This window comes from Pyxicephalus adspersus, unplaced genomic scaffold (assembly GCF_032062135.1).
Source record: "Pyxicephalus adspersus unplaced genomic scaffold, UCB_Pads_2.0 Sca117, whole genome shotgun sequence".
In the NCBI taxonomy this organism is placed as follows: domain Eukaryota; kingdom Metazoa; phylum Chordata; class Amphibia; order Anura; family Pyxicephalidae; genus Pyxicephalus; species Pyxicephalus adspersus.
In genome coordinates, this window is record NW_027317124.1 from 1 (window position 1) to 27,000 (window position 27,000).

The following is a 27,000-nucleotide window of genomic DNA, read 5'->3' on the forward strand; positions in this document are numbered from 1 at the left end:
ACTTTTAAAACAGGAGCCTTTTCCTCACAAATGAGCAGCCTAAGATCCGGATTTCTAAGATCTGTACAGTAGATCTTGCGATCTCTTCCTCCAGAATACACGTGAGTAAAGCCTTCATTAACCTGGAGAGCCCAGACACCTTCATCATGCACCCTATATGTAGCTATACATCTCTGTTGGCCTAAGGACCACAATCGGATTGTGCCATCTGAGCTGCCTGAAAGACACTAAAATGGGAGACCAATTTAATAAGAAAGTATTAAATGCATTCTGAAAACAATATATTTTATACATGCCAGGAAACTCAACCTAAAAATATTCAGACATACAGTCACAGGTAAATAAAACTTCATACCTGTGTACCATCTCTGTTTAGTAGTAAAGCTTTCACGTTGTCCGTGTGCCCTTTCAGTTTCATCAGCTTGGCACAGGTCCTGGGGTCCCAAACTCTTAGCACCTTTGATAAACAAAATAAAAGGCTCAGTCATCATATTTATTTTTGTTGATCTGTTAGGGAAATCTCATCTCATTCCTTTGGTAAAAATGCTGAAAAACCAACAATGGCAACTACTCTGATCTGTTTGGAACTAGCAAAATGATCACAAGACAGGCAATGCCTTTTTTGTATTGTTTTTACAAATATGAGAAATAAATCATCCATAACTATTATGATGAATGCAATAACAATTCTATGATGGCTGGGTTTTTAATAGGCAAATCTTTCAAAGTTGTATTAATCATCAGAAACAGAACTGTTATTTGATAAAATAGAAAAAGTGGGGAAGCTCCAAATAAATAAACTGTATATATCTTGCATTACTGAGCTTCAGTTTTAGAAATTAAAGAAAACCTTTTATTATTAATATATTAATAATAAACAGGATTTAAATAACGCCAAAATAGTATGCAGGGCTGTAAATTAAATAGAGGTTGCAAACGACAGACAAATACAGACAGTGACAAAGGAGGAGGAGAGGACCCTGCTACAAGGAGCTTACAATCTAGAAAACATTTGGAAAACTATTGAGAATTACAACTTTACCTTCTCTGTGGAGCCAGATACTATGACTGTACCCATCTGATTCATGGCCAGACTGTATATAGAGTCTTTGTTTCCACTCAAGGAAGAAGCTAAAGAACACAAAATTATATGTAATGATATAAGCTAGTTATAGAAAACTTTCCAGTACTGTTGTTATTAAATCATAGTACGTACTGCTATATCAGTGTGAGACAAATCCAAAAAAAGAGATAGCCGGTGTTTCTAAAAATCTGTTGTATCTAACCTACTAAGACTTTGCTACAGATGACACTAAAATGCCATTGGTTTAAAAACATACTGTATTCTGATAACCATGGTTTATTAACAGTTTTTAATATTTAAATTCCATTTTTTAAATGTTCAGAGGCCTTTTATTTATGTCATTCTCTACATTTGTATTCAAACCAAAAAAAATGGCTCGAGTATTCCATATATCAGGCACTTCATTTCCATCCACTTTGTCAATACAAGACAAATCAGAAACATATAGGCTGAAGGAGGCAAAAAGTGGCCAGGGAATCCACAGGTATCCGACAATCCTGAATACTAAACAGTCGGACAGAGGCTCCTGCACTGGAATAAAAGGAGTGGTGGGTGGCTTTTATAGAGTAGAGTATAATACATCTCCTGCCAGGAAGCTCCATTTGGATGTATTTATGTAAATGACAGTGTCACTTTAAATTAAATGAATGCAAAATAAAAAAAAAACGAATTAATATTTTGAATGGTATCACTGAATGTTTAGTCACATATACTTACTGGTTGCTAATATACTGCTGGTTGCAGACTAAATGTAATGGTCCCTTAAAAAAGGTCAAGACAAATATGAGAGGAGTCACTACTGACCTTCTTCAGAAAATGCTAGTTGCATTGGCTGTCTAAACTTTTAAAACTTAGAGACACTGACCTGGAACAAGCATACAGATCAATAAAAGTAAAGATTTCCTACTCTGCATATCTTTCAGTCATCATTTTAGATAATCTTTAAGCCATGAAACTAGTATTGTGGGTCAGCAATGGAGACCTACATATTTTTCTCTTCCCCAGTTCACTAGCATGTCTGAGAACAGATAAGTGAGTTATTAAAGATGAGTACCAGATCTGCCTTGGAAATTGCCTACAAGCACTGAACATCAAAGAGGAACCTTTCGTCTGAATTAGGCATCAAGAAACAGTTTATTTCATTTTCTCCAATTATTACTTGTTCAGATAAAATCTATAGAACAAACCCCGCTAAAAGCCAATGTGTTTAATTTATTAAAGCTCCCCAAAGCTGGAGAGGATACACTTTTATCAGTGAAGCTGGGTGATCCAGCAAACCTGGAATGGATCTGGTCCAGGATTAAAAACATTTGCCAACACATAGCAAATGACTAAAAAATACATTTAAGATTTCCTGGATTACCCAGCTTCACTGATAAAGTGTATCCTCTCCAGCCTTGGGGAGCTTTAACAAATCAGGTCCATGCCTCTATTTTATTTTTTATATCCCAGAGTTTTATTACTGCGGAATCAGTCATGTGAACATATAGAGGTGGCAGAATGTGACCAGTCACTGGCATGCTGCTGCAGGCAAATTAATAACAAACCAATGTAAACTGCTTGAACCATTTAATTAAACCAGATATTCACTTCTATAGCAAACCAAGTTGTTCTGCATGTTTTTAAATAGTAGTAAAATGGTATGAAATCAGCTGCGGAAAAAATTCAGTTACTTATTTACTTGGTTTTTTATTAACTACAACAAGTTCTCTAACGTGACAAGGTGAAAGTAGAATTCTCTGAAACAGGTTTACCATGTGTCCACTCAGTAGTTGTGTTTAAATGCTGGTAGGCTAAATCATCCAACCTACTTCTACAGACTAATCTCTTACAATCTGATTGCATAATCTCATTTAGATCTACCAACAACTATGTAGGACAATGACTGGATACAGTGGATGGTTTAGATATCTCCTTATATTACCAACTACCATGAAAAGCTGAATTAGTTCAATTTAAAGCCAATCAGGTAAACCCTTGAACTACATAACTGATGTTAAATGAAAAATGGATGTTACAATCAGAATGTGTCTAAAGTTAACTTTCCCTGGCTTGGCTTTACAATGGCCAAGACTATCGGAGTAAAATAAAAGTATGGGATGGTCTGTGGCCGCTTACAGACCCAGCAACTATCCTCAGCATAGGGTCCAAATCAGTGTTTTTCAACCAGGGTTCCACCAGAGGATGCTAGGGGTTCCTTGTGCAATGAGCAATGTGTGTTTCTCTGATCAGTTTAAGTGATATCAATAATCTTTTTGGGCTATCTGTAAGGGTGACATTCTTCCCACTGGCCAGCAATGTAAGAGCAATTACAGCAGGGGCTTCCTGAAAATCTAAAAGTTATTTGAAGTGTTCCCTCATATTAAAAAGGTTGATAAAGGCTGTGTAGTACTTTATAGCAGCTGAAGAATATTAAAAGTAGCCACAAAAGTCAACCTTAGCCTAAACAAGGCTATAAATTATGGCAAATGTGGACTTTGTTACAGTACATTCCCAGCCCAGAAAAAATTATTTATTCAGAGACAGCAGAGAAGAGTTGAACCCTGATACGACTCATAAAAAAGGAATGTGATTAGACGAAGCTAAATAATGAACCACATAATGTGGTCTGGATTAATAAATAAACCAAAGACAGAACTTTTGTGACCAACCCTAACTGGTCTGTAATCTTGCTGTCTAAAAATCATCAGAAACTGTAACAGCATCAGCATAATCATCAGCAACACAAGAAGTACTCACTAGTGACAGTATTGTTGGATGCAGTCAGTGCAGTAAGAGTATTTACATCCCAGAGGAATATCTGTCTGTCCAGTCCTGCAGACGCCACTAATTCTTTGTCTTTTGCATAAGCCAAGGCTTTTACATAATCCTAAGGAAGAGAAAATATAAAAGTATTCTACAGTTCAGCCAGGAAAACAAAGGGAAAAGACTTTTAGCAAGCCTAAGCAAGTCCCAAATCTAGTTACTATATGATATACAATCCTCCTAAAATAAACAAAACATGTTCTTTACCTTCCCTGTCTGAGACAATCTTTTGTGTCTCTCACGTTTCCCTTCCCAGACACTGCAGATTGGAGCGGGAGGGTATCAGCAACAGAGATAGTTCTACCAATCCAAAAAGCAGTGGCAGGGAGTGTGGCCAGGTGGGGACTAAGAAAGGCACAGGCTGGTAAATCAGAAGTGACAATACTCATAGCCACATCCCTTGCAACAATGTTTCATTCCATTGAGAACAAGCAGGCAAACCTACAAGAGGGACAACTCTGCTCTGAATTCAGAAGTGCAGCACTGCAGCCCCAACATCACAGGGAGCCGCATAAGGTGGATTCTGCTGGCAGCATCAATAGGTAATTGTTGGACTTAGTAGAGGGTCAGGAAGGTAGGAATGATCAGGCAGGTAAGAATGCTCAGTGCAGAACGGACATCACCTGTCCCTTTCTGCAATAAAACCCAGCCCGATGCCAAGTTTTTTAAAGTGGAACTTTAGTTTTTTGCAAAACCCAATTAAAATGACCTCCATTATATGGTAAACATTTCTAGTATAACAACAGTACTGAAGTAAGAGAACTGAAAGTTCCTTTTGTTCGTCTTCAAATCAACTGCCCTTGTGGAGCTGTATGGATCCTATTCCTGGTGTTACTATCTTTTACAAGTTAAAAATAATGCCACTCATGCCAATAAACTGTTAAAAGACAGAACCTGGTATGGCATTTGACACTTGAATGATAGATGAAAAAGCTCAGACTAGGAGGGGATAGGACTCTCAGACTAAGACTGACTTAGACAAAGTCGAAGCCCCATGAACAAACTAGGATCCAGGTACAGGGACTGATCTAAAGTCTAACACAGGCTCTGTCATTTGGCCATGTCATGTCATGTAAAAAATGACAATCATTACCATGGTGGGTGATATTTTCTCTAACTCAAATTTGAAATTACAGAACTATAAAAATTGTTTAAGTTTTACAGAAATGTACATAAAAATCTCAGTTAGTTTAGAATATAGGATGAAAGGAGAAGTGTCTTACTAAGGAAGTAAAAATATATCTATATTAATAGTGCTGGCAAGCCTATGGGTAAATAGAAGAAGAAAGGGAAAAGAGACAAAGAAAGGCTTTTTTGGCAGCATAAAACAAAAACAAAAAAATACTTTTACTGAGCATACGAAAACTTTTTAACTAAACACAATTCATCTATAGCATTATGGGGTTTAACATTTACATAACACACGATTGGTTTAGAATAATTGGTGTCTCCTTTTCCCGACGCATTTCAATTTATGGATTCCTCAGGGGATTCCAAGACCCAGCTTGTTGAACACAATTATTGAGTAATCCAGTAAGTACAATGAAAAATACCAATGCTTTCTTTTACCAATAAAAATAGACATTATATAAACGTCCTCCTGTTTTCTTGTTCCCTCAGAACAACACCTCAGAACAATTCCCAACACCTCAAAAAACCTTAAATTGAATTAAAATCCTTTTTAATTCACTGAATATACCCGTGAATCCCCTTTACTGTAGTAAGTATACACTTACTTTGCTTGATTAATTGAACTTTATTATACCACCTATGACATGTCCAATTATTAAACCTAATAAATTCTTACCTACCTTAACACAGGCTATTCTTCTAATCACCCTATAACTAAGTTTCACTTACAGATACCACCTTCTTTAATCAGATAATTATGTTTTTGACTAAACTACATTTTTGGATACCATCTGTATTTACTGTAAATGTAATTGTGTCTAACAAGCTGGGTCTTGGAATTCCCTGAGGAATGTTATGTGAATGGTAAACTCTATAATAGTATAGATGAATTTTGTTTAGTTAAAAAGTTATCGTATGCTCAGTAAAAGTATTTTTTTATATTTTATACTGCCAAAAAAGCCTTTTTTGTTTCTTTTCCCTTTCTTCTTCTATAGTTTAGAATTATACTATTACTGAAATAAGAATTCTCACCTTGTGTGTTCTCAATGTTGACATGCAGAATCCCTTGTGTGCATTCCATACTTTGACTGTAGTATCCGATGACGCTGATATCACTGCAAAGAAATCAGCTCCATTAGTGAGTGTGTTTTCAAGAATATCTTACAAATATAAAAAAATATGATATACGATATATTGTGAGGGCTTTATCTTTTTTTCTCTTTTTAACGGAGGATCATTTTTCCTTTACATAAAAGGACTGTCTACCTGTAAGGCCCTGGTCAGTACCAGTATTCTGAAGACAGCAGTCCCCCAATCTAACACCGCAGTCATCACCTATATAGCAGCGCCTGCTTAGCCTCAGGAGACTGGTTGCGTCTCCCAGCACTCGGTTGACCCCAGGACAAGAGATAGTGTCAGGATAGGCCGCCAGCTGACCAGGAGCCCAACAATACACAGTACAGAATTACCAGGGAATCCAGAAACAAGCCGAAGTCAAACACAGACGATCAGGCCACCAAACGAGGTACAAAGGAAAAGGCACAAGCAGGGTGGGGGTCACAAGCAAAGGTCGGTCCAGGCTGAGTTTAAGTGGATTGTCAGGAACAGGTGGGGGTCAGTAACAGAGAACCACTCAGAATCTCTCCAGCACAGATAAGCCCAGCTAATGCTATAACAGGCACTGGTGACTAGGAGTAGAGAGGCTATAAAGTCCCAGCAGCCAAAAGAAGCGCGGGACTGAGTCCGGAGCTGATCAGCCTCCAGAATCCCTTCAGCTGTGCACAGCCTAACAATGGATGCTGGGGATGCCATAAATCCATCAGGCTGTACGGTTAAAGGGAAGCAGGGGCTACTGCCTGCTATCTTTCTCCTGGCTGCTGCAAATGACCCCTCCACACAGAATAAACAGCATGGAGTTGTCAGCCCGATGCTCCCCTAACACTACTATTTTATGTAAGGTAAAAATTTGACATCTTAAAAAAAATCAAGCAGTATTAATGCAGTTCCAGCAGACATAAAACATATAATACAATAACCATACCTAACACTTTCAAGAGGTTTACTCCACCCCAGCTGTTATTTTACAAATCACATAAATGATAAATATAAAAGTGACAATGATATACTTACATGTTTTGCCATTACAGCATAGCACAATGTCATTCACCCAGTCTGTGTGATGTTCCATAGATGCTATGTAAGGGTCTTGCTAAAATAAAAGTAAAATACCAAGATAAGAGGGCAACCTAAAACATAACTTACTAAAACAAAGCAAAATGATTTGCCATAAGAATGGTGAAAATCCAACCATGTGATATGGATATTTAGAAGCAAACCTTGGCAACAAAGATAAGAAATATCTGTGAAATAAAGTAGATCAGGGGAATGCAGTGCTTTTTAGTTAAAATATATTTAAATATAGGTTTGGTTTTAGATAAAGAGGTGCACACTTATGATAAAAAGCTCCCAGGGACCCAAACCAGAGAAAATAGTGCAGCAGTTTAATTCTGCATTAAGTAAAATACTTTACTGGAATATATAACAAGCTTTTCAGACTCTTCCTATGTCTCTTATTCAGGTATTTTACAATTCTCATGTGCAAGAACTGTAGAATGCCAGAGCTTTATAACATAATATATTATATATAACATTATAAAACATAAGTACGGTCCTGAAAGTTTGCATCTTTAATAACTTAAGCAAAAGACTCTGCTAACTTTTCACACCATAAAACTGCCGTGGCCTATCCAAGATCACATGGTCTTTGACCACCAATTATTACTGAAAAAGGTCTATTGTAATTAGGGCCAGGAACAAAAAGTTTCTATGTTATCTAATGCTGTGTACATACGTTCAATAATTGTTGCTGGAAAGGATCTTTCAAGATCCTTTCCAATGACAAAAGACTGAACGATTGCTGTACATACAGGGCCGTTCTGTAAATATACATAAACATATTTGGTCTGCCTATATTTAGACAATCTCACACACATTGAGACCTGGTTCACATTTTTGCGGTCCAACAGATATGTGTTGTACATTTTCATGCAGCAAGTTAGAGTAACCTATTCATTTTTTTTTCCCATCCCCACTGCAATGCACAGTATATGCTGCAATGTGCATTGTGGTACAATACATTCAAGGTGCATTTGGTTGCCCATTCAGTATTATTGACAGCACAGTAAACCAATGCAGCACACAGATGTGAGTCTAACCTTACACACTAATCACATTGCAAAGTCCTAAGTTCCTCATCAAAAGACTTAATGGAAATTGTTCTTCTTCCTTGAGAACTGCACATTGTATAGGAGTAAGAAATTGGGGAATATGCTTACTTTGTGCTGATTCACACTCCATATTCTGATGATTGAGTCTCGTCCAGCTGTAAAAAGCCTATTCAGTGCAGGATCAAGCTGCAAAGCATTGACTCCATTGCGGTTGTACTTCTCCACTTCATCTCTAATGACATATGAAACCTTCAGAATAAAACACAATAATACATAAGTAATATATAACGAGAATGATGTATTCCTACAGTAAATAACAAGAGGTTTACATGTCTTATAGCAGCCAAAAAAAATTAAAACTATAATGTCATACATTTTAAAATTTCTGTCCATCTTACTATAACCAATACTCAAATTTTTACTCATACCTAAACATTTATACTGCAGTTCCTGAGAAAAGGAAAAAAATGGAAATAGTTGGGTTATGACTTTGGGAGATCTTATCTTTATTACTTATCCAAACCCAGTGTTCTCCCTAGCCCCTTTTAGCTGGGTGCACCACCTGACACTTCAATAACCACCCAGCTGTTTTTGGGTGGTTACTGATAAATTGGGTCACAATAAAGGGGCTGCAACCCACCTTAGAAAAAAAATCTGTGGAGAATACTGCAAACCATATATTCCATTGTTTTAAAGTTTTGACAAAGTGATATATGATATGAAAAGCCGCATCTTATCTCAACTTGGAGGTTATTTTTGGTGCTGTATAAAAGAAGTAGATTCACAACTACATTTATGGTCAGACTGCACATAAATTAGGGACCTATGAAATCTGATAATCTGATATATTTTTGGTGGGACTGTAAATTAGGGACATTTGGAATTAGATGTTTAGATATTTAGATCTATAGGAAGCTAACAGTGTAACACCTACCTTCTACCCAACAGGCAGTGATCCAACCTTTGGAATTTAATCATGACCCTAGGTGTCCACATCTGTATATTGAAGAAATGGAATCTGACCTAACACCAACATTGATGACTGGATACTCACATGGATCAGTCATTTGTGATGGACTTCTGATTAAAGTCCAAGCAATATGAAATATGAGTCTACGCACGCTAGATAATTGTTGCCTGGGAAGAACGATGAGTGAGTACAGTGGTCCCCCCACATCTTTTAGTGATCTGCTATGGATTAATGAGGACGACCGCTGTTGTTTTCTATAGAGAACGACGCAACGGGGTAGCTCCTACTCATCCTTCCCTCTCCATAGAACAGAACAGAGTTGTGTGTACAGCACTCGTTTGTATTACTGTCAATGGAAATGTTCATAAAGATTGTTTCTAGCGCCATAAACCTAATGTGGGTACACAGTGTGCTGATGAAGCTTATTTGTTATCTCGCGCAACTCTTTATCACAAGAAAGTAAAAACCATTTAAAAAAATAAAAGTTATGGGATCCTTAAAAGGTTTAAAAATTCAGTTATCAGTTAGTATCAGTGTGACATCAGTACAGTATTAACAATGCTGCTACGTACATGTCCATGCAGCATTACCAGGATTTTCATGTATTTAATTCTAACACACATATTATGGATCACCAATGAAATGTGATGGGTAAATACACAACATGCTATCTCCTGTCTCAGCACCTGATGTACAGACTGCAGAGGCAAGAAAACCAAATCTCTTACTGCCTGGAGCTGGGTTCATATCCTCCGATATTACTCTGCAAGGCCTGGACCTCCAGAATCGCTATAATCATTCAAGCTGAGGAGTTGGATTTAAAGTATATAAGCAACAGTTCCAAGAGCTACATAAAACAAATCACAAAGACTATCTAAGACAAGTCAAAAGGTGTTTATTATAACCTGAAATCTGTATGACCACAGCACACACAGATCTTTACAAGGTCATTGGAATTTACTTTCTAGAGCCTGTGATATAATAAAGACCAAACACTGCTGCTCCCCATCACTGGGCAGGGTGACTGGTCTTATATGCGCCTACATGTAACTTTCTGTAAGAATCTTAACCTACTGGACCCCATTCTCCTGTGCAAGCTATGTGCTGCATAATGGTGATATCACCAATAATTTTACAGGGTAAAATCTCAGTTTGGAAAGGTCATTGGGTGACAAAACTGGAATTTTATCCTTTGTGGCTATGAAAGAATAAACTTAAGATTCTGTGCCTGGAGTTCAGTTTTAAGTCAGTTTTTGACAAGTTGGGAAGACCCTTATATCCCAAGTGACTCCAGCCAACCAGGCTGTGGATAGCAGAATGCTAGGAGTGCTTAATGTCCAGTCTATTGTCATTAATGGCTGATATAAATCCTGTTCTGTACAAGCAGTATGATTGAAATCTTCCAGGACACAAGGAAGAACAAGGATAGGGAGAACTTTGAACAAAACGGGCCCTCCAAATGCACAGCATTCCATCTTCCTGCACCTCCTGTTCTCTCATTGATCAGTGATCACCTGGCCCCTTTTAGGTGGGCGCACCACCCGGCACTTTTCAGCAACCAGCTGGCTATTTTTGGGTGATTACTGAAGAGTTGGGTCATAATACAGGAGCTGACACCCACCTACAATTTCTTCCCACCCAGCCTAAAATAATTTCTGGGTTGAACTGTTGACCAGTTTGTCCTATCCTAAAACCAGTCCTGGACAAGGCAAAGCTAAAAGCGTATGTACATGCAAAGTTTCTTATTATTATACATGTATATAAAAAGAGAGTTACCCTTCAAATTACAAAAACGTGTTCTCTGCCAGTGGCACATATACGCTACAATCCCCACACTGTCAAACAACCATCCTAGGACAGTTCACTCCCAGACAGTGATCTCCCCAGACCCTTTTAGCTGGGCGCACCACCCGCCACTTATCACTAACCACCCGGCTGTTTTTGGGTGGTTACTGAAGAGTCTCATCACAATACACAGGGGCTGCCAGCCACCATCTAACACTGACGCCAGACATGGATTTTTAATACACAGTAAAAACTAAAATGCCACTGGGAACATCACAAGGTCAGTTGGAACAAAGCCAGGGAATGTCAAGTCTACAGAGCTAAATAATTACACTAATATACAAACACGAGCCGTCCTACAACCTGCAGGATAGAGCTCTCCTACTCTATATGAGTATTACTATTATTGTGATCATTGTGTACTTTTATAGCTCCAACATATTCCATGGAGCAGAGTCACATCAGAGGAGCTTGCAATCTACACAGCCTTGGATCGATTTTAGAGGCCAATTACAGATGAATATTATTGTTACAGGTGGAAGAAAAGCCATGCAAAAAGGGGATCATACAAACTCCATGCAGAAAGTGTCGCAGGGGAGATCCCAATGATAGCAATGAAGCTTCTGTGCCGCCTTTGGGTTCTCAGACACTGCAATACCAGATCTAAACAAGAAACACCCACATCTGTCCCTATGTAAAGTGTACTTAAACTCAGAATTTTCTCTTTACATGAAAGGGTCGCTGGAGTGCGACATATGGGAACTGCTATTCTCTTACCCTTTTTTGCAAATTAGTGAAAAGTGTCCAGAATGTTTGGAGTTCAAAATTAAAGATATATAATATATATATATATATATATATATATATATATATATATATATATAGTATTGTAGCATAGCAAGATGATAAAGCCACCCCATTGTTCTGCTATAAGTAACTCATGCATTAGCTCAGGAGAACTGAAACCCCATGTTACATGATCCTGTGCCATGCAACCTACCTCTCTAAAAGTCACATAAGGACAAGGTTTACAAATTCAAATTAAGTCCCTTTCAGAAAATTAGGATACTGGCATCCACAGGGATTCAGTCGATAGGGCAGCCAACACCATGAGTACAGGATGGAAAATGACAGTCATTTAGCTGGTAGGTCTAATCTCCTAATGAAGTGTAAATTAATAGCTTTAATGTTTGACTGAAGTGTACTGTAAACTGTTCTAATTATTCTGTTTATATGTTGAGGCACAGGGTCCATGCCTATACTAATTAGTTAGATAATTCATTAGTGAATTAATTTAAATGAAGTAAATTAATGTATTTTCCCTGAACTTGTGGTACCTTCATTTAAATTCATGGGACCTAGTTACAAAAGGTTTCTCCAAGCTCCCAAAAAAGTAACTGCAAAGATATTTAATTCACAGTTTAATGGATTAGGCAAATGCTATGAGTTCATGGAGCCCAAACAAAACAAAAAAATCAATAAAACAAGGATGCCATTAATCATGGTGGCACTAGTCTCTGAAGCCATGCTGGGCACTGAAATTTGTATTGCCATGGCCCTTTCACTGGGGTGATCAGACAGATGAAGACATGTTAACATTGCTTTCTGAATACCAATGAAGCTGTAATACAATACTGGAAAGGAATGTCATTGGCTTTACAATATAGGAAACATGGTAAAGAGGAGCAGTTTGTATATTGTATTGCCTTGCATTTGTTTTAACTAAATAAAACCTTTTTGGAGCTATGGTGTCCATTTCAAGGATACGTTTTAGTTAAATTGTGTTATATTTAGTGTCTGACCTATCGTTATTCATATTGACTCCATGTGCCTGGGAATTGTTTGCTGTATAATTAAAAAAAAGTACACTGATCACAGGTCGATTAATGTTGTATTTTTTTAAATTTTTTTTTATTTTGGTACTGTGGGATTTTTTATCTGAGCCCATGCTATTGAGAGATTTAGGCTACATACACATGTGCAATGGTACTCGTCTGATAATCGGCTCAGGGCTGATATAGGAAGAGAATCTAGTGTGTGTTTAGTGCTTGTCGCCCATTGTCCAAACGACCATCCTGGCGGATCCACACATGATAAGGATCATAATGCAAGTGAAAGGGAGAGAGCACATCTGGGTGCTGCTCAGTTGTTCTCCCCCCTCCCCCCCTTATAGAGCAGAACGGTGCAGTATGTAAAGCACTTGTGGTACGAGTGACGAGTGGCAAAATGCCAGCCATGGGGGACCTAAACCTATCCTAACTTGTCGTAATCATATGACCATATACTAAAATTTTCTATAGACCTTAGGCAAACTTTAATTCATATCAAAAGTCAGGAAACAAAATGTGAAATATTGTAAATCATGGTGCCATGGACATTGGAGAACTAGCAAGCACAGAACACCCTCTCTTCTTCTTCATACTGTGGGAGGCTGTAGATCACAAAGGGAACCTGGAACCATGCTAAATGCTAACAGTCCACCAATGGTAGAGAACATGGGACGTTATCAGCTCACACAATCAGAATCACAAAGTTTTTTCATCTAAAAGACAGCTATATAATGAAAATTTAAATGGAATATTTAAGGGACCAAAGGCAGACAATTAGAGATGGTCATATTTGGGTTCACATATCCCTTCATTTATGTGCGCAATAGCTCTGGTTTTCATGGGTCAAAACCATTGTAAAATGCTTCTTGTTATTTGGAAAGACATATTATTATGTCAATAACCATGGTAGAATCATTTAATGGCTATCATGATGGAATTGTGATATCAAGCCTAGATAAATTAGGGTATCAGTACTGTGTCTTTTAATAATAGACCATGATGGCCCATGATAATAGACCCATAATAGACCATGATACCCCTTATTATTACATATTTGTCATACATGTAAACGTTACTGATTTTATCTTTAACCTCTGTCCAGTTTCAATTACTCCCCAGTCATACTGAGCCCCAGCAAGCAGGAGGCCATTGCTGTAAGCTGAATATCCATTTCCTGTGTTTGGAGTGCATGCTATATAAATTGCTTTGGAGAATCCACTAGGGACTGGTAAAGGAGTCCCTAAAATATACTCCAAAAAGACTAAACATGAAGATCCGCTCACATTATTGCTGTGGTGGTAAACGGGACAGAAAGCAAAGGGATGACAAAGCAACATGAAAGATCTAAGCATACCCTGGCTTGCTAAAAGTAATATAATTGCAGTGTCTGAAGGTATATGCCAATCTATATATTGAACTCTTCAAATGCTCCATAGTACTTACTCTGAACTGTACAGATTTACTTTTGTTTTTTTCCAACTTTCTATGGTAATAAAAAAAAAAATTTAGATGGATTTACATTATGCATTGTAACACATGTTTCCAATTGGTAAAAATGCATGACTAATGTAATATGTTGGCGCTATATAAATACTGTTTTTTTATTATTATTTCTATTATTAATATTAATAATAACAATAACAATAGTGTGCTTTTCTACACATACCGGACTCTATTTGTAAAACAGGGAATCTGACATTCCTTCAAACATTCCCTGGTGGGAATTAATGACTGCTGTTGAAACACATGGATCTGGAAGGTTCCGGGAACGTTTGATAGAATGTCAGATTGCCTTTTTTATAAACAGAGCTCATTGACATCCTATACAAACTGCATTGAAGCACTTATGAAAACATGATGGTACATATTTTCATGGGTTTCCATTAGGATCAGTTGAAACATATACAGTTGAAATATATACACATATACCCCCCTCCCTCCACAGAAAAGAATCAGCTTATAGGAGTCAAGAGACCCTAACACCATGTATGTGCCCCATGTCAGGTAAGCAGGTGTTCCCACTATGCCCTGCAGAGCCACTACACATTACATACTCCCTACAGGTGAGCTAGTATTATGTCTATAGTATGTTATAAGTCTATGCATTATTAAACAATGGTTGTAACCCTGTACAGGATGGGTTATTAGGAGGGGGTTCACTGGTGGCAAAAATTCAAAAGGTAATATGAGAATAAAATTGACAATGTTTATTAATTTGTCAACGGTACTCACAGTTGTTCATAAGTATCAATTCAGTCAACAGACAGCAAATATTAGTAAGATGTCTCTAAAAAGATATAGTGAGTCCAATAAGTTCATGCATTTAGTAGTCTTTTTTATGCATTTTGCATACAAAGTTTCTTGAGGGAAGAGGACAATATAAGCCTTGAAAAATGTATTCATGCAAATGAATAAATAACAAAAGGATTGAATCCAAGGTACAGATTAAACATTACATAGAGAAATGTGAAGAGATGAAGGACATAAAAAGTGTATATTTCATATTTACCGCACATACATGATGTAACTGAAAACGGAGTCTCAGAATATTGGAAGGAGCTTTTATTGGAGCTTTTTGCCATAATCAGTAATTATGCCGTGCTGGGTATGGCGAAAAGTAAAAGTATGACACACACCTACCTTTTTGTTAGAACCCTGCAATAATGACAGGTCCAGGATTTTGTCATCACTTGTTCCCCCAAAGCTGCCTTCTACTTGTTAACTCTTCCAGGGGATTTTATTCAGCCTATTGGGGAGTCACTGCACAGAGGTTACGATGGTCCTTACTTTTTAAAGCTCTCCAAGGCTGGAGAGGATATACTTTCATTAGTAAAGCTGGGTGATCCAGCAAACCTGGAGTGGATTTTTTCAGTCATTTGCTATTTGCTAGCAAATGTTTTGAATCCTGGACCAGATCCATTTCAGGTTTGCTGGATCACCCAGCTTCACTGATGAAAGTGTATCTTCTCTAGCCTTGGGGAGGTTTAATAAATCGGGCCAATGTCTCCAGCATCTAGGTCAAGCTCTACACTGCATGTACAAAAATCCACCAGGAGCAGGAGAAAAGTTTTTTTTTTTTGGCAAACAATTCCTCTTATCAAAAAACCTCCTATTTGCTTGTTAATGTGATTAGTAATTGCCCAAACTATGTTTTGCAGTCTTGCCTCGTCTCTATTAACCACCTAGCCGTTAAGCCCGACCTTCGTACGGGCAAAAAAAAATGGCTAGGATGGTTAAGCCCGTATTTTTGTCACATCCTTACCTCCATGGTCCCGCTGTGCACATCCAGCGTCGTTTTCCAATTCCAGCTTTTCAGTCCATATGACAACAGTGGAGGAAGAATTCTCATTTACTAAAATAAATAGTTGAGCAAGACGTGTGATCACTCTGCTGGCTGTTTTTTTGATATTGATGGATGGGGAACAAATCCTAAAATTTCAAGGAAATAAAGAGGTGATTAAGCCCACTAGGTTTTAACTAATAATGTATCAGTTGTAGATGGACTCACACTCTATGGGCCACTTCTGACCTGCAGCCATTCAGGTCCCAGGCAGAACCATTCAGTTAAATTAGAGGGGTTGGAAAACATTTTTTGTACATTGCTGCAGCAGACTGTGCCGCGGTTCCCAAAAGTGACAGGTTGATTATTGTTTGAAAACTTGCCCTGCAATGGCGTGCACAGCTGGTGCCCCGCATTGCACTTTGCTGTTCCTGGATGCATAGCAGCAGATTGCTCTCAGGAGTGCCAACTGTGGGGTAAAAAAACTAGGGGTGTGAATGGGCCGTAATATTTTTTTAAAAAAAGGAGCAGTTTGCATTATAAAAGCAGCAATATATAACAAAAAAACAATGGAGTCTATTTAGAATTGTTTTAACCCAACATTTGATGCAAATGCCACACATTTTCACACTGAATTCAAGTAAAAAATGTGTGAATAATGAATGATTGTATGACTCAGGAATCATGTATGATTTTTGATATGTGGTGTGCATGGGACTGCAAGCTTATACATAGTCAGGTATCTACAGTGCCTCAAAGCACATTTAGGAATGTATACATCAGAGGTAGGTAAACTCGAGCCTTTAGGCCAGATACGGCCTAGCCAGTATTCCAGTCCGGCCTTATGCCCCCCTAGTTATTTATTGTTGGATCCAGCCTAACTGAATTGTCGCGTCATCGCGAGTTCCCGCTATATCATTGATATAATCGAGTTCCCGCTCAGTAGCCCCAATTACTATGCCTAAAGAGCAGAAGCAATGTGCAGCTACCAGTCTCCGGAAGGTTGACCTTGAACGACGTGTCTTCAACCCGGAATGGACTGACAAATTATTCTTCGTCGAACACAGGAAACAAAGCCCTGTGTTTAGTGTGCAACAACACCAACAGCACTTTCAAGCGGTCGAATCTCAAGGAGCATTTCAATGCCAAGCGCGCGCACATGTACAGAGACTACACCGCGGATCTGCAGATGACTGAGCCTGCTTGTTCGCAGTCACGGTTGGAAAAAACCTTTGCTTGGACACCTTGTTTCTTCTGGCCTAGTATGCCTTCTTGACCTCCTGAAATGGCCGAGTAGTCCAAAAAGTTTTCCAACCCCCCATCTGAGCTGCCTGAAAGACACTAAAATGGGAGACCAATTTAATAAGAAAGTATTAAATGCATTCTGAAAACAATATATTTTATACATGCCAGGAAACTCAACCTAAAAATATTCAGACATACAGTCACAGGTAAATAAAAATTCATACCTGTGTACCATCTCTGTTTAGTAGTAAAGCTTTCACGTTGTCCGTGTGCCCTTTCAGTTTCATCAGCTTGGCACAGGTCCTGGGGTCCCAAACTCTTAGCACCTTTGATAAACAAAATAAAAGGCTCAGTCATCATATTTATTTTTGTTGTTCTGTTAGGGAAATCTCATCTCATTCCTTTGGTAAAAATGCTGAAAAACCAACAATGGCAACTACTCTGATCTGTTTGGAACTAGCAAAATGAGCACAAGACAGGCAATGCCTTTTTTTGTATTGTTTTTACAAATATGAGAAATAAATCATCCATAACTATTATGATGAATGCAATAACAATTCTATGATGGCTGGGTTTTTAATAGGCAAATCTTTCAAAGTTGTATTAATCATCAGAAACAGAACTGTTATTTGATAAAATAGAAAAAGTGGGGAAGCTCCAAATAAATAAACTGTATATATCTTGCATTACTGAGCTTCAGTTTTAGAAATTAAAGAAAACCTTTTATTATTAATATATTAATAATAAACAGGATTTAAATAACGCCAAAATAGTATGCAGGGCTGTAAATTAAATAGAGGTTGCAAACGACAGACAAATACAGACAGTGACAAAGGAGGAGGAGAGGACCCTGCTACAAGGAGCTTACAATCTAGAAAACATTTGGAAAACTATTGAGAATTACAACTTTACCTTCTCTGTGGAGCCAGATACTATGACTGTACCCATCTGATTCATGGCCAGACTGTATATAGAGTCTTTGTTTCCACTCAAGGAAGAAGCTAAAGAACACAAAATTATATGTAATGATATAAGCTAGTTATAGAAAACTTTCCAGTACTGTTTGGTATTAAATCATAGTACGTACTGCTATATCAGTGTGAGACAAATCCAAAAAAAGAGATAGCCGGTGTTTCTAAAAATCTGTTGTATCTAACCTACTAAGACTTTGCTACAGATGACACTAAAATGCCATTGGTTTAAAAACATACTGTATTCTGATAACCATGGTTTATTAACAGTTTTTAATATTTAAATTCCATTTTTTAAATGTTCAGAGGCCTTTTATTTATGTCATTCTCTACATTTGTATTCAAACCAAAAAAAAATGGCTCGAGTATTCCATATATCAGGCACTTCATTTCCATCCACTTTGTCAATACAAGACAAATCAGAAACATATAGGCTGAAGGAGGCAAAAAGTGGCCAGGGAATCCACAGGTATCCGACAATCCTGAATACTAAACAGTCGGACAGAGGCTCCTGCACTGGAATAAAAGGAGTGGTGGGTGGCTTTTATAGAGTAGAGTATAATACATCTCCTGCCAGGAAGCTCCATTTGGATGTATTTATGTAAATGACAGTGTCACTTTAAATTAAATGAATGCAAAATAAAAAAAAAAAAAACGAATTAATATTTTGAATGGTATCACTGAATGTTTAGTCACATATACTTACTGGTTGCTAATATACTGCTGGTTGCAGACTAAATGTAATGGTCCCTTAAAAAAGGTCAAGACAAATATGAGAGGAGTCACTACTGACCTTCTTCAGAAAATGCTAGTTGCATTGGCTGTCTAAACTTTTAAAACTTAGAGACACTGACCTGGAACAAGCATACAGATCAATAAAAGTAAAGATTTCCTACTCTGCATATCTTTCAGTCATCATTTTAGATAATCTTTAAGCCATGAAACTAGTATTGAGGGTCAGCAATGGAGACCTACATATTTTTCTCTTCCCCAGTTCACTAGAATGTCTGAGAACAGATAAGTGAGTTATTAAAGATGAGTACCAGATCTGCCTTGGAAATTGCCTACAAGCACTGAACATCAAAGAGGAACCTTTCGTCTGAATTAGGCATCAAGAAACAGTTTATTTCATTTTCTCCAATTATTACTTGTTCAGATAAAATCTATAGAACAAACCCCGCTAAAAGCCAATGTGTTTAATTTATTAAAGCTCCCCAAAGCTGGAGAGGATACACTTTTATCAGTGAAGCTGGGTGATCCAGCAAACCTGGAATGGATCTGGTCCAGGATTAAAAACATTTGCCAACACATAGCAAATGACTAAAAAATACATTTAAGATTTCCTGGATTACCCAGCTTCACTGATAAAGTGTATCCTCTCCAGCCTTGGGGAGCTTTAACAAATCAGGTCCATGCCTCTATTTTATTTTTTATATCCCAGAGTTTTATTACTGCGGAATCAGTCATGTGAACATATAGAGGTGGCAGAATGTGACCAGTCACTGGCATGCTGCTGCAGGCAAATTAATAACAAACCAATGTAAACTGCTTGAACCATTTAATTAAACCAGATATTCACTTCTATAGCAAACCAAGTTGTTCTGCATGTTTTTAAATAGTAGTAAAATGGTATGAAATCAGCTGCGGAAAAAATTCAGTTACTTATTTACTTGGTTTTTTATTAACTACAACAAGTTCTCTAACGTGACAAGGTGAAAGTAGAATTCTCTGAAACAGGTTTACCATGTGTCCACTCAGTAGTTGTGTTTAAATGCTGGTAGGCTAAATCATCCAACCTACTTCTACAGACTAATCTCTTACAATCTGATTGCATAATCTCATTTAGATCTACCAACAACTATGTAGGACAATGACTGGATACAGTGGATGGTTTAGATATCTCCTTATATTACCAACTACCATGAAAAGCTGAATTAGTTCAATTTAAAGCCAATCAGGTAAACCCTTGAACTACATAACTGATGTTAAATGAAAAATGGATGTTACAATCAGAATGTGTCTAAAGTTAACTTTCCCTGGCTTGGCTTTACAATGGCCAAGACTATCGGAGTAAAATAAAAGTATGGGATGGTCTGTGGCCGCTTACAGACCCAGCAACTATCCTCAGCATAGGGTCCAAATCAGTGTTTTTCAACCAGGGTTCCACCAGAGGATGCTAGGGGTTCCTTGTGCAATGAGCAATGTGTGTTTCTCTGATCAGTTTAAGTGATATCAATAATCTTTTTGGGCTATCTGTAAGGGTGACATTCTTCCCACTGGCCAGCAATGTAAGAGCAATTACAGCAGGGGCTTCCTGAAAATCTAAAAGTTATTTGAAGTGTTCCCTCATATTAAAAAGGTTGATAAAGGCTGTGTAGTACTTTATAGCAGCTGAAGAATATTAAAAGTAGCCACAAAAGTCAACCTTAGCCTAAACAAGGCTATAAATTATGGCAAATGTGGACTTTGTTACAGTACATTCCCAGCCCAGAAAAAATTATTTATTCAGAGACAGCAGAGAAGAGTTGAACCCTGAAACGACTCATAAAAAAGGAATGTGATTAGACGAAGCTAAATAATGAACCACATAATGTGGTCTGGATTAATAAATAAACCAAAGACAGAACTTTTGTGACCAACCCTAACTGGTCTGTAATCTTGCTGTCTAAAAATCATCAGAAACTGTAACAGCATCAGCATAATCATCAGCAACACAAGAAGTACTCACTAGTGACAGTATTGTTGGATGCAGTCAGTGCAGTAAGAGTATTTACATCCCAGAGGAATATCTGTCTGTCCAGTCCTGCAGACGCCACTAATTCTTTGTCTTTTGCATAAGCCAAGGCTTTTACATAATCCTAAGGAAGAGAAAATATAAAAGTATTCTACAGTTCAGCCAGGAAAACAAAGGGAAAAGACTTTTAGCAAGCCTAAGCAAGTCCCAAATCTAGTTACTATATGATATACAATCCTCCTAAAATAAACAAAACATGTTCTTTACCTTCCCTGTCTGAGACAATCTTTTGTGTCTCTCACGTTTCCCTTCCCAGACACTGCAGATTGGAGCGGGAGGGTATCAGCAACAGAGATAGTTCTACCAATCCAAAAAGCAGTGGCAGGGAGTGTGGCCAGGTGCGGACTAAGAAAGGCACAGGCTGGTAAATCAGAAGTGACAATACTCATAGCCACATCCCTTGCAACAATGTTTCATTCCATTGAGAACAAGCAGGCAAACCTACAAGAGGGACAACTCTGCTCTGAATTCAGAAGTGCAGCACTGCAGCCCCAACATCACAGGGAGCCGCATAAGGTGGATTCTGCTGGCAGCATCAATAGGTAATTGTTGGACTTAGTAGAGGGTCAGGAAGGTAGGAATGATCAGGCAGGTAAGAATGCTCAGTGCAGAACGGACATCACCTGTCCCTTTCTGCAATAAAACCCAGCCCGATGCCAAGTTTTTTAAAGTGGAACTTTAGTTTTTTGCAAAACCCAATTAAAATGACCTCCATTATATGGTAAACATTTCTAGTATAACAACAGTACTGAAGTAAGAGAACTGAAAGTTCCTTTTGTTCGTCTTCAAATCAACTGCCCTTGTGGAGCTGTATGGATCCTATTCCTGGTGTTACTATCTTTTACAAGTTAAAAATAATGCCACTCATGCCAATAAACTGTTAAAAGACAGAACCTGGTATGGCATTTGACACTTGAATGATAGATGAAAAAGCTCAGACTAGGAGGGGATAGGACTCTCAGACTAAGACTGACTTAGACAAAGTCGAAGCCCCATGAACAAACTAGGATCCAGGTACAGGGACTGATCTAAAGTCTAACACAGGCTCTGTCATTTGGCCATGTCATGTCATGTAAAAAATGACAATCATTACCATGGTGGGTGATATTTTCTCTAACTCAAATTTGAAATTACAGAACTATAAAAATTGTTTAAGTTTTACAGAAATGTACATAAAAATCTCAGTTAGTTTAGAATATAGGATGAAAGGAGAAGTGTCTTACTAAGGAAGTAAAAATATATCTATATTAATAGTGCTGGCAAGCCTATGGGTAAATAGAAGAAGAAAGGGAAAAGAGACAAAGAAAGGCTTTTTTGGCAGCATAAAACAAAAACAAAAAAATACTTTTACTGAGCATACGAAAACTTTTTAACTAAACACAATTCATCTATAGCATTATGGGGTTTAACATTTACATAACACACGATTGGTTTAGAATAATTGGTGTCTCCTTTTCCCGACGCATTTCAACTTATGGATTCCTCAGGGGATTCCAAGACCCAGCTTGTTGAACACAATTATTGAGTAATCCAGTAAGTACAATGAAAAATACCAATGCTTTCTTTTACCAATAAAAATAGACATTATATAAACGTCCTCCTGTTTTCTTGTTCCCTCAGAACAACACCTCAGAACAATTCCCAACACCTCAAAAAACCTTAAATTGAATTAAAATCCTTTTTAATTCACTGAATATACCCGTGAATCCCCTTTACTGTAGTAAGTATACACTTACTTTGCTTGATTAATTGAACTTTATTATACCACCTATGACATGTCCAATTATTAAACCTAATAAATTCTTACCTACCTTAACACAGGCTATTCTTCTAATCACCCTATAACTAAGTTTCACTTACAGATACCACCTTCTTTAATCAGATAATTATGTTTTTGACTAAACTAAATTTTTGGATACCATCTGTATTTACTGTAAATGTAATTGTGTCTAACAAGCTGGGTCTTGGAATTCCCTGAGGAATGTTATGTGAATGGTAAACTCTATAATAGTATAGATGAATTTTGTTTAGTTAAAAAGTTATCGTATGCTCAGTAAAAGTATTTTTTTATATTTTATACTACCAAAAAAGCCTTTTTTGTTTCTTTTCCCTTTCTTCTTCTATAGTTTAGAATTATACTATTACTGAAATAAGAATTCTCACCTTGTGTGTTCTCAATGTTGACATGCAGAATCCCTTGTGTGCATTCCATACTTTGACTGTAGTATCCGATGACGCTGATATCACTGCAAAGAAATCAGCTCCATTAGTGAGTGTGTTTTCAAGAATATCTTACAAATATAAAAAAATATGATATACGATATATTGTGAGGGCTTTATCTTTTTTTCTCTTTTTAACGGAGGATCATTTTTCCTTTACATAAAAGGACTGTCTACCTGTAAGGCCCTGGTCAGTACCAGTATTCTGAAGACAGCAGTCCCCCAATCTAACACCGCAGTCATCACCTATATAGCAGCGCCTGCTTAGCCTCAGGAGACTGGTTGCGTCTCCCAGCACTCGGTTGACCCCAGGACAAGAGATAGTGTCAGGATAGGCCGCCAGCTGACCAGGAGCCCAACAATACACAGTACAGAATTACCAGGGAATCCAGAAACAAGCCGAAGTCAAACACAGACGATCAGGCCACCAAACGAGGTACAAAGGAAAAGGCACAAGCAGGGTGGGGGTCACAAGCAAAGGTCGGTCCAGGCTGAGTTTAAGTGGATTGTCAGGAACAGGTGGGGGTCAGTAACAGAGAACCACTCAGAATCTCTCCAGCACAGATAAGCCCAGCTAATGCTATAACAGGCACTGGTGACTTGGAGTAGAGAGGCTATAAAGTCCCAGCAGCCAAAAGAAGCGCGGGACTGAGTCCGGAGCTGATCAGCCTCCAGAATCCCTTCAGCTGTGCACAGCCTAACAATGGATGCTGGGGATGCCATAAATCCATCAGGCTGTACGGTTAAAGGGAAGCAGGGGCTACTGCCTGCTATCTTTCTCCTGGCTGCTGCAAATGACCCCTCCACACAGAATAAACAGCATGGAGTTGTCAGCCCGATGCTCCCCTAACACTACTATTTTATGTAAGGTAAAAATTTGACATCTTAAAAAAAATCAAGCAGTATTAATGCAGTTCCAGCAGACATAAAACATATAATACAATAACCATACCTAACACTTTCAAGAGGTTTACTCCACCCCAGCTGTTATTTTACAAATCACATAAATGATAAATATAAAAGTGACAATGATATACTTACATGTTTTGCCATTACAGCATAGCACAATGTCATTCACCCAGTCTGTGTGATGTTCCATAGATGCTATGTAAGGGTCTTGCTAAAATAAAAGTAAAATACCAAGATAAGAGGGCAACCTAAAACATAACTTACTAAAACAAAGCAAAATGATTTGCCATAAGAAAGGTGAAAATCCAACCATGTGATATGGATATTTAGAAGCAAACCTTGGCAACAAAGATAAGAAATATCTGTGAACTAAAGTAGATCAGGGGAATGCAGTGCTTTTTAGTTAAAATATATTTAAATATAGGTTTGGTTTTAGATAAAGAGGTGCACACTTATGATAAAAAGCTCCCAGGGACCCAAACCAGAGAAAATAGTGCAGCAGTTTAATTCTGCATTAAGTAAAATACTTTACTGGAATATATAACAAGCTTTTCAGACTCTTCCTATATCTCTTATTCAGGTATTTTACAATTCTCATGTGCAAGAACTGTAGAATGCCAGAGCTTTATAACATAATATATTATATATAACATTATAAAACATAAGTACGGTCCTGAAAGTTTGCATCTTTAATAACTTAAGCAAAAGACTCTGCTAACTTTTCACACCATAAAACTGCCGTGGCCTATCCAAGATCACATGGTCTTTGACCACCAATTATTACTGAAAAAGGTCTATTGTAATTAGGGCCAGGAACAAAAAGTTTCTATGTTATCTAATGCTGTGTACATACGTTCAATAATTGTTGCTGGAAAGGATCTTTCAAGATCCTTTCCAATGACAAAAGACTGAACGATTGCTGTACATACAGGGCCGTTCTGTAAATATACATAAACATATTTGGTCTGCCTATATTTAGACAATCTCACACACATTGAGACCTGGTTCACATTTTTGCGGTCCAACAGATATGTGTTGTACATTTTCATGCAGCAAGTTAGAGTAACCTATTCATTTTTTTTTCCCATCCCCACTGCAATGCACAGTATATGCTGCAATGTGCATTGTGGTACAATACATTCAAGGTGCATTTGGTTGCCCATTCAGTATTATTGACAGCACAGTAAACCAATGCAGCACACAGATGTGAGTCTAACCTTACACACTAATCACATTGCAAAGTCCTAAGTTCCTCATCAAAAGACTTAATGGAAATTGTTCTTCTTCCTTGAGAACTGCACATTGTATAGGAGTAAGAAATTGGGGAATATGCTTACTTTGTGCTGATTCACACTCCATATTCTGATGATTGAGTCTCGTCCAGCTGTAAAAAGCCTATTCAGTGCAGGATCAAGCTGCAAAGCATTGACTCCATTGCGGTTGTACTTCTCCACTTCATCTCTAATGACATATGAAACCTTCAGAATAAAACACAATAATACATAAGTAATATATAACGAGAATGATGTATTCCTACAGTAAATAACAAGAGGTTTACATGTCTTATAGCAGCCAAAAAAAATTAAAACTATAATGTCATACATTTTAAAATTTCTGTCCATCTTACTATAACCAATACTCAAATTTTTACTCATACCTAAACATTTATACTGCAGTTCCTGAGAAAAGGAAAAAAATGGAAATAGTTGGGTTATGACTTTGGGAGATCTTATCTTTATTACTTATCCAAACCCAGTGTTCTCCCTAGCCCCTTTTAGCTGGGTGCACCACCTGACACTTCAATAACCACCCAGCTGTTTTTGGGTGGTTACTGATAAATTGGGTCACAATAAAGGGGCTGCAACCCACCTTAGAAAAAAAATCTGTGGAGAATACTGCAAACCATATATTCCATTGTTTTAAAGTTTTGACAAAGTGATATATGATATGAAAAGCCGCATCTTATCTCAACTTGGAGGTTATTTTTGGTGCTGTATAAAAGAAGTAGATTCACAACTACATTTATGGTCAGACTGCACATAAATTAGGGACCTATGAAATCTGATAATCTGATATATTTTTGGTGGGACTGTAAATTAGGGACATTTGGAATTAGATGTTTAGATATTTAGATCTATAGGAAGCTAACAGTGTAACACCTACCTTCTACCCAACAGGCAGTGATCCAACCTTTGGAATTTAATCATGACCCTAGGTGTCCACATCTGTATATTGAAGAAATGGAATCTGACCTAACACCAACATTGATGACTGGATACTCACATGGATCAGTCATTTGTGATGGACTTCTGATTAAAGTCCAAGCAATATGAAATATGAGTCTACGCACGCTAGATAATTGTTGCCTGGGAAGAACGATGAGTGAGTACAGTGGTCCCCCCACATCTTTTAGTGATCTGCTATGGATTAATGAGGACGACCGCTGTTGTTTTCTATAGAGAACGACGCAACGGGGTAGCTCCTACTCATCCTTCCCTCTCCATAGAACAGAACAGAGTTGTGTGTACAGCACTCGTTTGTATTACTGTCAATGGAAATGTTCATAAAGATTGTTTCTAGCGCCATAAACCTAACGTGGGTACACAGTGTGCTGATGAAGCTTATTTGTTATCTCGCGCAACTCTTTATCACAAGAAAGTAAAAACCATTTAAAAAAATAAAAGTTATGGGATCCTTAAAAGGTTTAAAAATTCAGTTATCAGTTAGTATCAGTGTGACATCAGTACAGT

General features: G+C 37.7%; 2 protein-coding genes across 2 annotated transcripts; both read right to left on the minus strand.

Annotated features, from left to right (window-relative positions):
- Window positions 1-8: 8 nt before the first annotated feature.
- On the minus strand, window positions 9-8,490 carry LOC140344876 (WD repeat-containing protein 48; the record flags this gene model as incomplete). The annotated part of the gene is made up of 7 exons (XM_072432070.1): window positions 8,356-8,490; window positions 7,151-7,229; window positions 6,053-6,135; window positions 3,824-3,953; window positions 1,043-1,131; window positions 356-457; window positions 9-227 (listed from the first exon to the last, which is right to left on the minus strand). Coding segments are annotated over exons 2-7 (681 nt in total), but the record flags the coding sequence as incomplete, so codon positions are not given.
- Window positions 8,491-16,971: 8,481 nt separating this feature from the next.
- LOC140344877 (WD repeat-containing protein 48-like) lies at window positions 16,972-25,728 on the minus strand (the record flags this gene model as incomplete). The annotated part of the gene is made up of 8 exons (XM_072432071.1): window positions 16,972-17,072; window positions 17,389-17,452; window positions 17,581-17,682; window positions 18,269-18,357; window positions 21,056-21,185; window positions 23,285-23,367; window positions 24,383-24,461; window positions 25,588-25,728. Coding segments are annotated over 8 exons (789 nt in total), but the record flags the coding sequence as incomplete, so codon positions are not given.
- Between the last annotated feature and the right edge of the window lie 1,272 nt (window positions 25,729-27,000).